This window comes from Notamacropus eugenii, chromosome 3, assembly GCF_028372415.1.
Source record: "Notamacropus eugenii isolate mMacEug1 chromosome 3, mMacEug1.pri_v2, whole genome shotgun sequence".
Taxonomy (NCBI): domain Eukaryota; kingdom Metazoa; phylum Chordata; class Mammalia; order Diprotodontia; family Macropodidae; genus Notamacropus; species Notamacropus eugenii.
The window spans coordinates 284,071,243-284,085,850 of NC_092874.1; the positions used below are offsets into that span (position 1 = coordinate 284,071,243).

The window sequence follows — 14,608 nt, forward strand, 5'->3', positions numbered from 1 at the left end:
ATGGATAAGCAATGCTTCAGAATTCCACCATTCAAATGGAATTTTTAAAGCCAAGAAGAAGAAAATTTTCACTTCCATAAATGTGAAGGTTGCTCCTTTAAGATCTATTTCCTATATCAGAGTATGAAAAGGAGACTCCATAGACATTGCTATGGAGACTATAATTAGATTAAATATTATAGGATGGTTCTTTTTGCTGTTATGAAAATGGGAAAAGAAGGAAAATTACTTAAACTTTTACAAGAAGGCATTACAGGCAGCCAGCCAACAGAAGCACAAAGTCAAGTACTAGGAAAGCTAATTTTCCTTCTTTACATTTGGTGATATTCTGGAAATGAATCAAAGGGAGCATTGTACTCTGCCACAGCTAGTAGCAAACATCAAATCTCATTGGAATGCCCTGTTTTCATCCTGTAAATATGTAGTTTAGCAGGAAACAGATAAGTAACAATGAGTGGCATTATAGAGGAATGATTAGAGTAAAAAATGACTGAATGGAAAAGCACTTATGGGGCAGTGAGGCAGCCCAGTGGTTGGAGCACTAGCCCTGAAGTCAGGAGGACCTGAGCTCAAATTCAGCCCCAAACACTTACTGTGTGTGACCTTGGGCAAGTCACTTAACCCTGATTGCCTCCAAAAAAAAAAAAAAGCATTTACTAAACACTATGGGAGAAGTACCATCCCAAATGCTAACAATACAAATAAAATAAGAAGACAGTCTCTTATCTCAAAGAGATCATGCTCCACTAGGAGGTCCAGCTATGGGGCAGATGGAAAGGTTCTAAGGGCTTCAAGGAAGATAGTAAACCAGGAGTCCTGGCTCCTACCTTTGTAGGATATGAGCTGTGTGTCCATGGACAAGTTATTCAGTACTTCCTAGTATGCTCATGAAATTCTCTGAAACTATAAGCTTTTTGAGTCACTGATGTTCATTAGTAGAGGAAATTTCCAAATAGGAAGACCCCTACATTGAAGAAATTCCAGTCTAAGAACCCATGCCTGACCCTCAAAAATCAAAGTTTTCTGTGTGAAGAAAAAATCTAATATAAAAATTGGTCATTTACTTAAGATTTTCTTTATCATCCAGTTAGATCATGGCATGGCAAATCATGCCATTTAACCAAAAAGAAAAAATTGAAGTGATCAGAGGATGTTGATTTGGTGAGGCACATATTGTCCTCCATGCCAGAAGACTCCTCTGCCTCACCTCTTTCCAAGATTGGCTCAAATGGCTCAGCCTCCAGCACCAAAAGAAGGTAAGCTCATTTGAGTCAGAACTGCCTCCTTCATATCTTTGTATCCCCAGCCCCTGCCAAATAGTAGGTGCTTTTAAAAATGGTTAATGAATGGAAAAGAAGCCTTTACAATGAGCCTCCCAATTATTACCACTACCAAAGTTACCTTGTGTTTCCTTTGCATATATGTCTATGTGCACATGTGTTTTGCCCAAGTAGACTATAAGCTTCTTGAATGCAGAACTGTTTTGATTTTTATCTAAGTCTTCCTGGTGACAATCACAATGCTTTATCCATGGTGGCTGCTAAATAAATGCTTGTTCTTGACTTGCCTTTTCTCAGGTTTACATTTATAAATGTCCCAGCTCCATGCTTTGGATTTCTTTTCCTGTTCCTCAACAGCCCCTTTGTTATTCCAGGGATATATCTACCCTGAGATTCACTCTCCTAATTAATGACTGACTGCCCAGACCCCTAAATCAAGAGGGGACCCAGAAATGCTCCACTATCCTCCTAATTCCACTCTCTGAACTTGTTTTCCTTCTCCTCCACAGTAATCTGGCCCCCTCTTGGATACCCCGCTCTTCTCTACCCTGCTTTCCACCTCCTCTTTCTATGTTGTCTCATCCCATTAGAATGTTGTCAATTATTTTTATAGTTTTCCTAATATTGAACCAGCCCAGCATTCCAGGTATAACCCCAACCTGGTCATAATGTGTGATCTCTATGATATGTCATTGTAGTTCCTTTGCTAATATGTTATTTTTAAATTTTGCATCAATATTTATTAGGAATCAATATTGGTTGTCTTCCTCTGTTTTGCCACTCCCTGGTTTAGGTATCAAGACCAAAGTTACATTTTAGAAGGAATTTAATAGATCTCTTTTCCAATTTTTGCAAACTGTGCAATATTGAAATTAATTGTTTTTTTAATGTTGAATAGCATTTACTTGTAAATCCATCTGGTCCCATGGGTTTTCCCCCTTTGGGAGTTCATTTATGGCTTATTCAATTTGTATTCCTGATAGTGGATTACTTAAATTCTCTATTTCTCATTTTATTAAACTGAGTATTTTACATTTTTTAAGTAGTCATTCATTTCTTTTAACTTGTCAACGTTTGGTGTTTTGTTGTTTTGGGGGTTTGGGGGGTTTTTTTGGTATATAGTTGGCAAAATGGTTTTTCAGAATAACTTTCATTTCTTTTTCTTTTTTTGATTTTTGATACTGGTAATTGTTTTCCTGTTTTTTTTTAAAAAAAAAAACCAAATTAACCAGGGCTTTATCTATCTTGTTTTACTTTTTAAACAGCTCCTAGTTTCATTAATTAATTCAGCTCATGCCAATAAAATATAAGCTTTTTATATTTTAGGGCAGGGACTCTCTGTTTGCTTGTATTCATATACCTGTTGCTTGGCACAGTATCTTTCGCAGATAATAAGCACTAAATAAACACGTTATCTTTCTGGAGGAAATAATTAATGTGTTCCACTAACAAAACTGTAGCAAAAATAATTCATACATGCCATGTAAATATTACCTCAAATAAATAGTAACTAGAAACAAGTACCTGTTAGAAGACTAACAATGATTCCCACAAGCACAGTGACCAAAGTCCCAACGGTACTGAAGTGCATATATGATAAGGAATACCAATTATCCATGAGGGGAGTTCTAGAAGGGAAAAAAAGGAGCTTTGTTATTTATTTGTCTCTGAGTCCCATGGCAAGAGTGAGGTACAAGAAATGAATAGCCCAAGTACTCCCTTGGAATCCATGAAATCTTAAGAGACTGAGAGGAAAGGCTCTGTCTCTTAGGTGAATATCCCAGTGTGGAACTAACTGGTCAACATAGACAAAAGTAACAGAACGAGGAGTCAGGGACAACCTGGGATCTGCATTGTTCTAAAACATTCCAATATAAATAGGATACCAGATCCAATGAAGTGTTTAAGCATCATCAGCCTAAAGCATCATATGCCATAGGATCTAGGCAAGTCTCTTCAACTTTATTGAGTCCAATCCTCTCATTTTACAGGTAAAGCCTAGAGACCTTAAGTGACTTATTCAACATCACACAGCTAATGAATGGCAGTGGAGAGTAAAATCTAGGATCTCTAACTCAAAATCCAGTAAGCTTCCCAGAAGTCTTCTGTTCCTGTACCTCATGTAGTGTTTGTTTTTTTTTAAAGTAACATTGAAAAATTGATTTCAGTACCTTTCAGCACTATGAACTTGGAAAGTACTTGCAGAAAATGGTGCTTCTGTGGTTGTAGTCCAGTTCCCCTGCTGGTGGAAGTCAGTCATGTTACAGCCGTCAGTAATTAGGCTCAAGGGTAGAGTCCTCTCTGGAAGAGGAGGATAAACCTGAGCTCCAATTCCAATCCAAAGGGAAATGACAAATCCAGCAATGAGCCCTACAAATCCTCCCTGCAAAACAGAAGTGCTTCGGAGAGTCAAGATATTGGTTGGTTGTTGTCCCTTATTCTTTCAGAGAACCAAAATGACATCACTGTCATTGGGGTCAAGGTACAGTGTGTCCAACTGTGACTGATAAGACCAACAGAAGCTTGAAAGTCTCTACCACAGGTCAGAAACTAATAGCCCATATAAATATCTGTGGTGGAGATGTCTCTAAATTTGTGCATTTCACATCAAGGAATAATTATCTTTGTAATGGAAAAGAAATGGGTGGGATATTGATCATAAAAAGGCAAACTTTCTCACAAAATAGCTGTTCCAAAATGGAATGATGTGCCTTCGGGGGTGGGGGTTAGGGGGTTGCCCCTCACTAGAGGTCTGCAAGTAAAGACCTGATCATCATTCCTTGGGAAGGTTGGATAGGAGATTTTGTTGAATTGGCATGGATTGAACAAGATAGTCTCTGCTGTCTCTCCTTTCCCACTTGGAAATTCTGTGACTGAGATACTGTGAAATTCAGCAGAAGGTTAAACTCACTATATCCAAAAGTAAACTCATCTTTCCTCCCTAACCAGTTGCTTCTCTCAAGTTCCTTATCTCCGTCATTGTCAATATCTGATCAGTCATCCAGGCTCAAAACCTAGGTCATTGTATCGATATAGTCGGATATAAGCTCCCTAACAATAGGGATGAATTTCATTTTTGTCTTTTTATCTCCAAAGCTTAGTAGAGTTCTTGGCATCTATGAAGCACCAAGTAGGTGCCAGGCACTGTGCCAGATGCCCAGGAGTCAAATTCTTCTTGAGCTATAATGGCACACAGAGATTATGGAGAAAGCCTTTAATTAATCATTATAATAATTATATAATTATTGTGTTCTAATTATTATTGTTAATTATTGCCCTAATTATTACTGTAGGTGACCTTGGGAAAGGTATTTAACCTAATAGTCTCAGTTCTATATCTGTAAAGTGAAGCTCAAACTTCCTACCTCTGTGAACTTGAGAGAAAAAAAATCCTTTAACCTCACATCAGTAAAAATGGAACCAATCAATTACTTTACTTAGGCTACAATTCTCTCATCTGTAAAATGGGGATAACAATAACATGTACCTCCCAGAGCTGTTATGAGGCTAAGATAAGATAAAATTTATAAACCACATTGCGAACCTTAAAACATTATATAAATGTTCAGTATTATTATTATTCATGTTAATACTACTGTTTTTTCTTACCTACTCTGTAAGTTAAATGTTAGAAATGAGATAACATGTATGAAAACACTTTGAAAAATAAGGTTGTTGTTGTTCAGTCATTTCTGACTCTTCATAACCCCATGTGGAGTTTTCTTGGTAGAGATACTAGAGTGGTTTGCTATTTCCTTCTCCAGCTCATTTTACAGATGAGGAAACTGAGGTAAAGAGTGTTAAGTGGCTTGCTTAGGGTCACACAGGCAGTGAGTATTTGAGGCTAGATTTGAACTCAGGTCTTCCTGACTCCAGATACAGTTCTCTATCTACTCTGCCACCTGATTGCCCTTGAAAAATGTAAGCACTTTACAAATGTAAGCTTAACTAGTGTCATGGCATTAGGGAGAGAGAGGGACTTTAACTTCCAGTCAGGTGATCTTTCTACCATTCCATAATGCCATTATTTCCATGATGACTTGCAGAGGTCAGAGCTGTCATTGTCACTGGCTGTCCCCTTACCCCCTTGAAATACTGGACATCGAAGAATTTGTGAAATCTGATCAAAGGTGAGGGTTGTCAGACATGGTTGAAAATTGGAGTGAGGCCCCAGACCTTGAAGGGAAAGATTTGTGCATTGTGGATGGTAGGGAGGTCCATGATTCCTTCTACTTCTTTGAAATTAATATCTTTTCCATTGGCCAAATGGAAGGGATCTTTTAATTATCATTTGTTTTCATCTCACTACCTTCTCAAATGGCCTGTAAGTCAGGGTACTCTTCAGTTTTATCATTTATTTACCCATCCTTGAATGTCTTAGGAGGAAAGTAGAATTCTGACCAGGAAGTCAAATTCTATGGCTTTACCACTCCACCATGATACAGCTGTATATGTAGCATAGGAGAAAGAGCCTTGGGTTCGGAAGTAGAGGACCAGTGCTCACAACCTGGCTTTGCTACCAAATCCCTGTGTGAACTGGGCCATGAGGTCCTTCACCTCTCAGCATCTCAGTTTCCCTGATTGTAAAAAGAAGGGACTGGATTGGATGCTCCCTAAGGTCTCCTACCAGCTCTAAATCCTTGACCCAATGAACTGCATGAAAATCCTTTCTGTGACTTGATATCTCCTCGGACTTTATCTTTTCCCCGGATAAAACTAGAGCAGTTGTCATGCATTGAATGAAATGCTAACTTAATTCAAGGTCAGATTTCACAGTTCTTCCCTACAAATGGTAACATCACATCTCAAAATTTAGAAACTGAAACATCAACTGTTTGGGGGATACCATCTCTATTGTTAAATGGTGGGAACTTAGGAAAACTTTCTTTCAAATCCAACCTCAGATACTTATTAGCTGAGTGACCCTGGACAAGTCACTTAACCTCTGTTTCATCATCTATAAAATGGGGATAATTCACAGCATCTTACCTACCAGGGAGTAGTGAGGACAAAATAATATTTGTAAAGTGTTCTGCAAATCTCAAATCAGCATAAAAATGCCAGCTATTGCTATCATCATCATCATTATCGTTATCATCCTATGAGCAACTGGGCAGTTAGACGGCACAGCAGATAGAGTACCAAGCCTGGTGTCAGGAAGGTCTGAATTCAAATATAACTGACACTTACTAACTGCGTGACCCTGGGCAAGTCACTTAACCTGGATTGTCTCAGTTTCCTCATTTGTAAAATGAACTGGAGAAGGAAACAGCAAACCACTCCAGTATCTTTGTCAAGAAAACCCCAAATGGGATCATGAAGACTTACACACAATAAAAAAATGACTACACTGAATGAGCACCTACCAATACTTAAAAGACATAAAAAGATGGCATACAGATACTGTTTCTGTTTAAGGTGACAATATAATTTCTGCTAGCTTTGTGCCTGTAGAGCATCAGGATAAGGGAGGAATGGAGTGGAAGGTATGCTGAAACCCAGACTGGGTCACTTGCTATGCATGGAAGCTTGAGTGAGGGGGACAATTAAGCTCCCTAAGCTTCAGTCCTGGAATCTGTGATATGAGAGGGTTTGTGTAGATCAGTGGTATCAAACTCAAATACAAGCAAAGGGTCCTTGCAGGATACAGATCAACTAAATTTTAAAAAGTAATATTATCTATATTTTATTGTATTTTCATTTATTTTGTTAAATTTCTGCACGTGAAAGGAGCAGAACCAGGAGAACTTTGTGCACAGCAACAACCACAGTGTGCGAGCGTTTTTTCTGGTAGACTTGGAATTTCGTAATAATGCAAGAACTTCTGAAAAAAAAAAAATCCCAATGGTGGTTCTCAAGGCAAAATGCCTTCCACACTCAGAGAAAGTAATATGGAAGTCATTCGCAGAATGTAGCAGATCATGTTTGTGTATGTGTAAGTTTTTGTGTATTATGTTTTGATTTGTTATATGATTTCTTTCATTTATTTTAGTCTGACTACATAGCATGACTATAGTGAAAATACACTCAATAGGAAAGTATATGTAGAACCTATACAGAATTGTATGCAGTCGTGGGGAGGGACGGGGGTAGTGGGGGGCAGGTGTGGGGGGGATAAAATCTCAATTGTATGGCAGTGATTGTTAAACATTAAAAAATAAAAAATATTAAAAAAAAAAAAAAAGAAATGATGAGCAGGAGAATTTCAGAAAAACCTGTAAAGACTGACATAAACTGATGCAAAATGAAGTAGAAAGAACCAGGAGAAAATTGTATACAGTAACAACAATATTGTATGATGATCAACCGTGAAGGACTTAGCTATTCTCAGCAATGCAGTGATCCAAGACAATCCCAAAAGACTCATGATGAAAAATGTTATCCACCTCCAGAGAAAGAACTGGAGTCTGTATGCAGATTGAAGTAAACTATTTTTCACTTTAAAAAAAAAAAAATTTCTGCACGTGAGAGTGGGACTGAGTATTTGACACTCTGGTTTATGTGACATCTAAAGTTCGTTCCAGCTCTAAATCTGCTATTCTGCGATCCCAGTTGGGTCAACAAAAGCATTTCTAAACTCCAAAAAAAGTCACTGATGTGAGCTAATATGGATTAAATTTTTACCAAGGAGAAAAATCACTGATTAACATTGTACTTTAAGGAAAGACACTGTATTCATTTTTATCCTTTATACTTACCGTAGAGTTGACAAAGGGGGCCAACATGCCCAGAGAAAACAAACCCAGAAGGGGCCCACCAATGATGCCAAAGATACTGAGAGCTGCCTAAGGAGAAAATAAAAAAGTCACAAATTAGTTGTAACAGGCCCATTGTCAAAAAAAAAAAATAGCTAGGTCTCCAATATGGTGTGGAATCAAGGGAAGAAATATACTAATAGTCTGGCTTTCCTAAAATGGAAAAAAAATGATTTTATGGAATTCAGTGACACAAGTATGTTGGTAAATGTTTCTAAATGACTGGCTCTCCGAAATATACATGTAGACACACATATACACATATACATATATACACACACACATAAATATACTGTGAGAAATGAATATTTGTCTCTTGTATCAATTATTGATTCATAGCCAAGGTTTTCCCACTTTTCTACTTCCTCATCTAGAAACCAAGCAGTGTAGAAAATTTCTCTTCAAGACTTACTCAGGTCAATATCTAAACAGACAGCAAAAGACATTTTGAGTTTGGGTTAAAGGATGGATGGATTCCTGCTCTTCATGTGCTTATTCATACAGGTCTAGGGAAGTGTTGATTCTCCCTTTTGTCAAGACAGGTGACATGGAAATGGACATCTTTTTGATGAAGATTTGGGTATCCCAAGACCCTCATTTTAATATAGCTCACCTCCCATTGGGTTAACCAATCAGAATTGACTGGTACGCCTCAGGGAGGGTATTTTGAAGGGCATGTGAACCATGGGCTCAATGCCATGAGAGATCTTTGGTCTAAGACTGATAGCCAAATGACTATCCTTTTATTAATAACCTCCTGGCCTTATTAATAAAATAATTGTTACCCAGAAACAGTCTCTCAAACCTTCTTAATCACCATGGTATATATTTATATTATGTAGGAATTATTTGTATGCATAATTTTTATTATATTATTTACAATCATAATAACTAGTAACATTCTATATAATTGATACTATAAATTATATAATTTGTCCCAGAGGCACTTTACATGGCAGAATTCTACATTACATGGCCAAAACTCTATCTTTCCTTTCAAATCTTCTCCCCTCTTTCAAAATTCCCTATTTCTGCTTCCAGTTTCCCAGTTTGGTAACCTAAGAATTATCCTCAACTCCTTATTCTCCCTTAACCTGCTTGTCCAATTAGTTGAAAAATCTTGCCATCTTTACCTCCACAACATTTCTTACATTCATTCCCTTCTCTCCACTTACATATATCCCACCTTAGTTCAGGCTCTCATCACCTCTCACCTAGATGATTACAAAAACCTTGGAATAGTCCCCTGTTCCAAATTTCTGCCTAATCCATCCCATATATCTCAACAAAAGTAATTTTCCATAAGTACAGATACAACCCTGTCACTCAAGTAACTCTAGTGGCTCCCTATTGCCTCTAAGATAAATTAGAAACTCTTCTGTTTAACTTTTGAAGTCCTTTCCAACTTGTCCCCAGCCTACCTTTCCAGCCTTACTGGACATTACTTCTATAATCCAGCCAAGCTCTTCTCTTCAGCTCCCGTCTTGGAGCATTTCTCACTGCCCTGAAATGTACTTCCTGCTCCCCTCTACGTTATAAAATGTCTCTCTTCCTTTAATCATCGCTTTCTGAGCAAAATTTTTCCTGATATCCCCAGCTCCTCATGTCGTCTCTCCCAAACTACTTTGTATTTTATACTGCTTTGTAATTATTCACTTTATAGTATATACACTCATATGTGTACTTGCTTCCCCATGAAAATATAAGGTCTTTGGAAAAGGGAATTGTTTCTTCCTGTTAGTATTCTCAGTATCTAGCATAATGCCTCATGGAGGACCTTTAATGAATTGTTTGATAATTAAGGTTAAAAAAAGTAACACAATGGTGACTGCTCACCACTGATTCTACTACAGGACTGCAGGAGATCTATTCTCACCTGTAACAAAACCCCAACGAGCGATGCCAGGGCTGCCATTCCAATGCACAGAACTCCATACAACACACCTGGGGGAACAGATTGAAAGTCAGGCTCAGATCTTGATGTGCCTAATTAATATTCCCAATGTAATAAATTCATCACAGCTTTCAAACAAGTTAATAATCAGACTGGGTCCAAGAACGGCCAGAGAGATCAAAGCAGACAAAGGGGTTAAAAATGGGGTGTGTGGAAAAGCAATGTGAAATGACGAATGATAAATAAAACCCTTGTGTTGTGCTTAAGGATTAGTTGAAACACTAGATTATATTGAGAAAAGAATCCCTGGAATTAACTGTGGAGATCATAAGCCTATGGACTATTATTAATCTAATCCTTCCCAAACATTTGTGCTTACAGGAAACTTTATATCACTTTTATTTTTCTAAGTTTACCAGTAACAGAATACATTTATTCAGAACTACTTTGCGTACCTGGATGGCAAAGAGGAAAGAGACAAAGGATTGTATTTGTGATTTTATTTTTATAGAAATTAACCACGTGGAAACTCCCTCAGTCTTTGCTTGGTATGTTCGGATTAAATATTTAGAATATTAAAAATCTAAATTTTTTGACTAAGGAGTTAGTGGAGCAAATATGAATGTTATATATCCTTTCAAGGAGTCATCCTCATCAATGAAATTACAGGTTCACTTTCTTTTTTTTAAAATTTTTTATGTTTTCATTGACATTCTATGTCTTACAGCATCTTAGTATCTCATGTACCCCTACCTCTGCCCTTCTCAGAAGAATATATTAGGTAAAGAATGAGTCAACATTGGATGGATCTTACTATCTCTCAAATTGGTGTACTTCTGAAGAAAACTATACAGACATAGAAATGTGGGCAGTGGAAGCAGGAGTCCTGCAAATCTCATTCTTATTTAAACTAGAAAAAAAAGTGTTATATATACCCCCAACCAACACACACTCAAAGAATTTGTCATAGAAGTAAATTAAAGCAACAATCTCTACATACCCTATTTTCTAAATCATTTGTTTTTGGTAATAAGTATCTTATGTTTTTTTCTGTTCTGGTCGTTTGCTTTACTCTATTTCTTTTTGTTTCGTTGAATTACTGAACCCTGGGAGTGGCATGGTCTTGCTTCTAGATTAACCCTCATAGTCATCATCCTAGGAAGCAACTCTCGTGGAGAAGGAGTCAGTCATGCCTGCCAACTTCCAACCAACTGCCACACACAGAGTAGTCAAGTCAACCTAGCTGAAGCAACAAGACACCCTGAAGGAGAGGCAGGAGGCAACATGTTCCAGAGAAGTCAAAACACTGCTACCCTCTTGACCACTAACTCTCTTAATACTCTAATAGAGACAGTCCAAAATCCTGAACCCAAGAACCTTGGGCAATAGCAATGCTTCTAGCTCAGGGTCTGTAGCCATACGCATAGAATCATGGTGATGCAACCTGCTCATCTAAGAACTACAGCCCAAGCCACTGAAGACCCAGAAAAGAAAATTCTTGTCACCAAAGTCCTTGATGCTGTCAAAAGATTTGGCATCGGAAGCTGATAGGAATTTATCAAGGAAATGGCATTAAAGAAGAGGCAGGTAATAAAGCTCACAACATTCCACCCCTTGGTCTCAGTCCTATCATGGCCGCACAAGGACTAAAATCACATGTTATGATTAATAACAAATCATTCCAGTATCCATTCTAAATACCAACAAATAAAGGACCCTGAACCCTGAGGACCATGGAACCATCTGACTTATAGCTGAAGTCTTCCATATATATATATATGGGGGAGGGTGTATGTGTGTATGTGTATACATATGTGTATGTTGTATATGTGTATGTATGTATGTGTGTATATATGTATATATATATATGTGTGTATGTATGTATGTATATGTATTGTCTCCCCAACTCCTTGAGAGCAGAGACTGGCTTACAGTTCTGTTTGTGTCCCCTAGGTTTATCACAATACACATAGTAATCACCTAATAAAATTTTTGTTTATTTATTTATTTATTTATTAATTCTTCGCTTCATTCTGTTTTTCAGAGAATTCACCATTGGGTAAAGTTTTCCACCTTCTTTTCTATGTAGTTTATTTTCTTTCCAAGTGTTTTAATTTCACTCTATCTTATTTCAACTCCTCTTTCATTCTTCTATCTACTTAGAGTCCTTGTGGCCAATCCATTCTTTTTTCTGGGGTTCTATTTGTAATTATTGCATAATTATTTTTCATTTTCTGAGAATTTATCTTAGGATTGTCTTAATTCATTACATTTCTCAAACATGAACTTCAATAGGATGTGCATGAATTTAGAATATGCTGTGTAGACCCACAGTTACCAACACCTTTCTCAAAAAGATTATTGACCTACTACGAGTGATATTCCCACTGAGCCCATTTCCCTTGCAACTCTTAGGTTTTGCCATCTGGATACTGTCTTTGGACTCTTCTAAGCATTCTGGTATTTGGTTTGCAGATGGTTCTACCTACTGTGTGCTCAGTAGTCCCTGATAATTCCCTGCTGACCTCAGTTCTGTCTCTGATGAGTCCCTGAGGGATAGTGAAGTCCTCTTGTCTAGTTTCTTCTTATGTTTAGCTTACGGTTAAAAGTTAAGGAAATTGGAAATAGAACCACTAGAGAAATGAGGAGGATTATTACACATTGGACCAGATGGTGTGGCTTCAGTTCCCTAGGAGCAGATATCCCTGAGATGGAAAGAGGGTCACCAGGGAACTGGGGTATATGTAATTTCAACCAAGTGAGGGAAAGGGAGCTATCATCTTGAGCCAAAGGATGATTCTCAAGCAAAGGATTATAAACTTCTAGCTTCTTTTTCCAGATATAATTTAATGCATATGCTTTGACACAGAAATTACTTTCAAGTGCTTCTCAATCTGGTGGTTAGTTTTATTTGTCTGGTTTCTATCATCAGCTGGCAAACTTTGCTCCGTTGTGACCTTTTGTGCAATTGTGATTTGGCAATGCCAGTTATTGTGCTATGAACTATTGCTTTTCTCTCCCTTGTTAAGAGTAGTGAATACTTTATTAGTATTTAGAATGGATATGTGAATTATTTGCTATTGAGAGCAAGGGGTGAAATGTTGTTTTGCACAGGTCTCAGGTCCTAATGTGATTTGTATGGCAATTTTTAAGGACATGCATAGTGTTTAATTATGAAGACCCAGAATGGGGTCTAATTCGTTTGGGAGGAACGTATAAATCAGCATCAAGATGAAGAGTAACTCTTCAGATCTGATTGATGAGTGGTTTATCCCCACCCAGACTATTGCTGCTGGTCTGGGTACATCTCCATAAGCAGGAAATTTGGAGAACTATGCCTCTATAGTCTTGCTGAATGTTCATTTTGATATCCTTACTTAGTGTTTATATTTACAAAAAAAAATTAAATTATCTGCCTCATTTATTCAGTCTCTCTAGATTGGGAACTTGCATTTAGGGTCAGCATGTACCTGACCCAAGATACTAGGATTTCTGCTGTCAGTCGCTCCCCTATCCAATACATCCTTGCCTAGCTGTGCAAAAAAAAACCCAAAATACAAAGACATTGACTTCACTGTATTTACTACCCTGCTCAAAAAATTTCCTTGAGTCCCTATTGCCTCCAGTATAAAATAAAAACCCCTGAGACTGACATTAAAGGCATTCTATGATCTGACTTCAAACTATCTTTCTACTTTTATTTCACATCCCTCACTTTCACATACTCTAATGCCTAGTCTACCCTTAGCAAACATTTATGAAGTGCCTTCTATGTGCAAGGCACTGTGCTAAGCCCTGGGGATACAAAAAGAGGCAAAAGACAGTCCCCACCCTCAAGGAGCTTATAATATGAGACAACATACAAACAAATAAAGTCATTCCCCGATTGATAAATGGTCAAAGGATATGAACAGGCAATTTTCAGAGGAAGAAATTAAAGCTATCTATAATCATATGAAAAAATGCTCTAAATCACTATTGGTTAGAGAGATGCAAATCAAAACAACTCTGAGGTACCACATCACACCTATAAGATTGGCAAACATGACAGAACAAGAAAATGATAAATGCTGGAGAGGATGTGGGAGAGTTGGAACACTAATTCATTGTTGGTGGAGCTGTGAGCGCATCCAACCATTCTGGAGAGCAATTTGGAACTATGCCCAAAGGGCTACAAAAATGTGCATACCCTTTGACCCAGCAATATCGCTACTAGGACTATATCCCCAAGAGATCATAAAAATGGGAAAGGGTCCCACATGTACAAAAATATTTATAGCAGCACTCTATGTAGTTGCCAAAAACTGGAAGTCAAGGGGATGTCCATCAATTGGGGAATGGCTGAATAAATTATGGTATATGAATGTAATGGAGTACTATTGTGCCATAAGAAATGATGAACAAGAAGACTTCAAAGAGGCTTGGAAGGACTTATATGACCTGATGCTGAGTGAAAGGAGCAGAACCAGGAGAACTTTATGCACAGCAACGACCACAGTGTGTGAGAGTTTTTTCTGGTAGACTTAGATTTTTGTAATAACACAAGAACTTCTGAAAAAAAAAAAAATCCCAATGGTGGACCTCAAGGCAAAATGCCTTCCACACTCAGAGAGAGAAATATGGAAGTCACTCACATAATGTAGCAGATCATGTTTGTGTATGTGTATCTGTTTGTGTAT

General features: G+C 37.7%; 1 protein-coding gene across 2 annotated transcripts in view; it reads right to left on the reverse strand.

Moving 5' to 3' along the window:
• The window catches only part of LOC140534551 (sodium-coupled monocarboxylate transporter 1-like), a 36,892-nt gene that overhangs the window by 4,983 nt on the left and 17,301 nt on the right, over positions 1-14,608 (reverse strand). For both annotated transcript variants that reach the window (XM_072655698.1, XM_072655696.1), the window contains exons 10-13: positions 9,912-9,979; positions 7,979-8,065; positions 3,452-3,663; positions 2,805-2,908 (exon numbers count right to left, since the gene is read on the reverse strand). In XM_072655698.1, the coding sequence (XP_072511799.1) occupies positions 2,805-2,908; positions 3,452-3,663; positions 7,979-8,065; positions 9,912-9,979 (471 nt within the window). The remainder of the gene's footprint in view (positions 1-2,804; positions 2,909-3,451; positions 3,664-7,978; positions 8,066-9,911; positions 9,980-14,608) is intronic.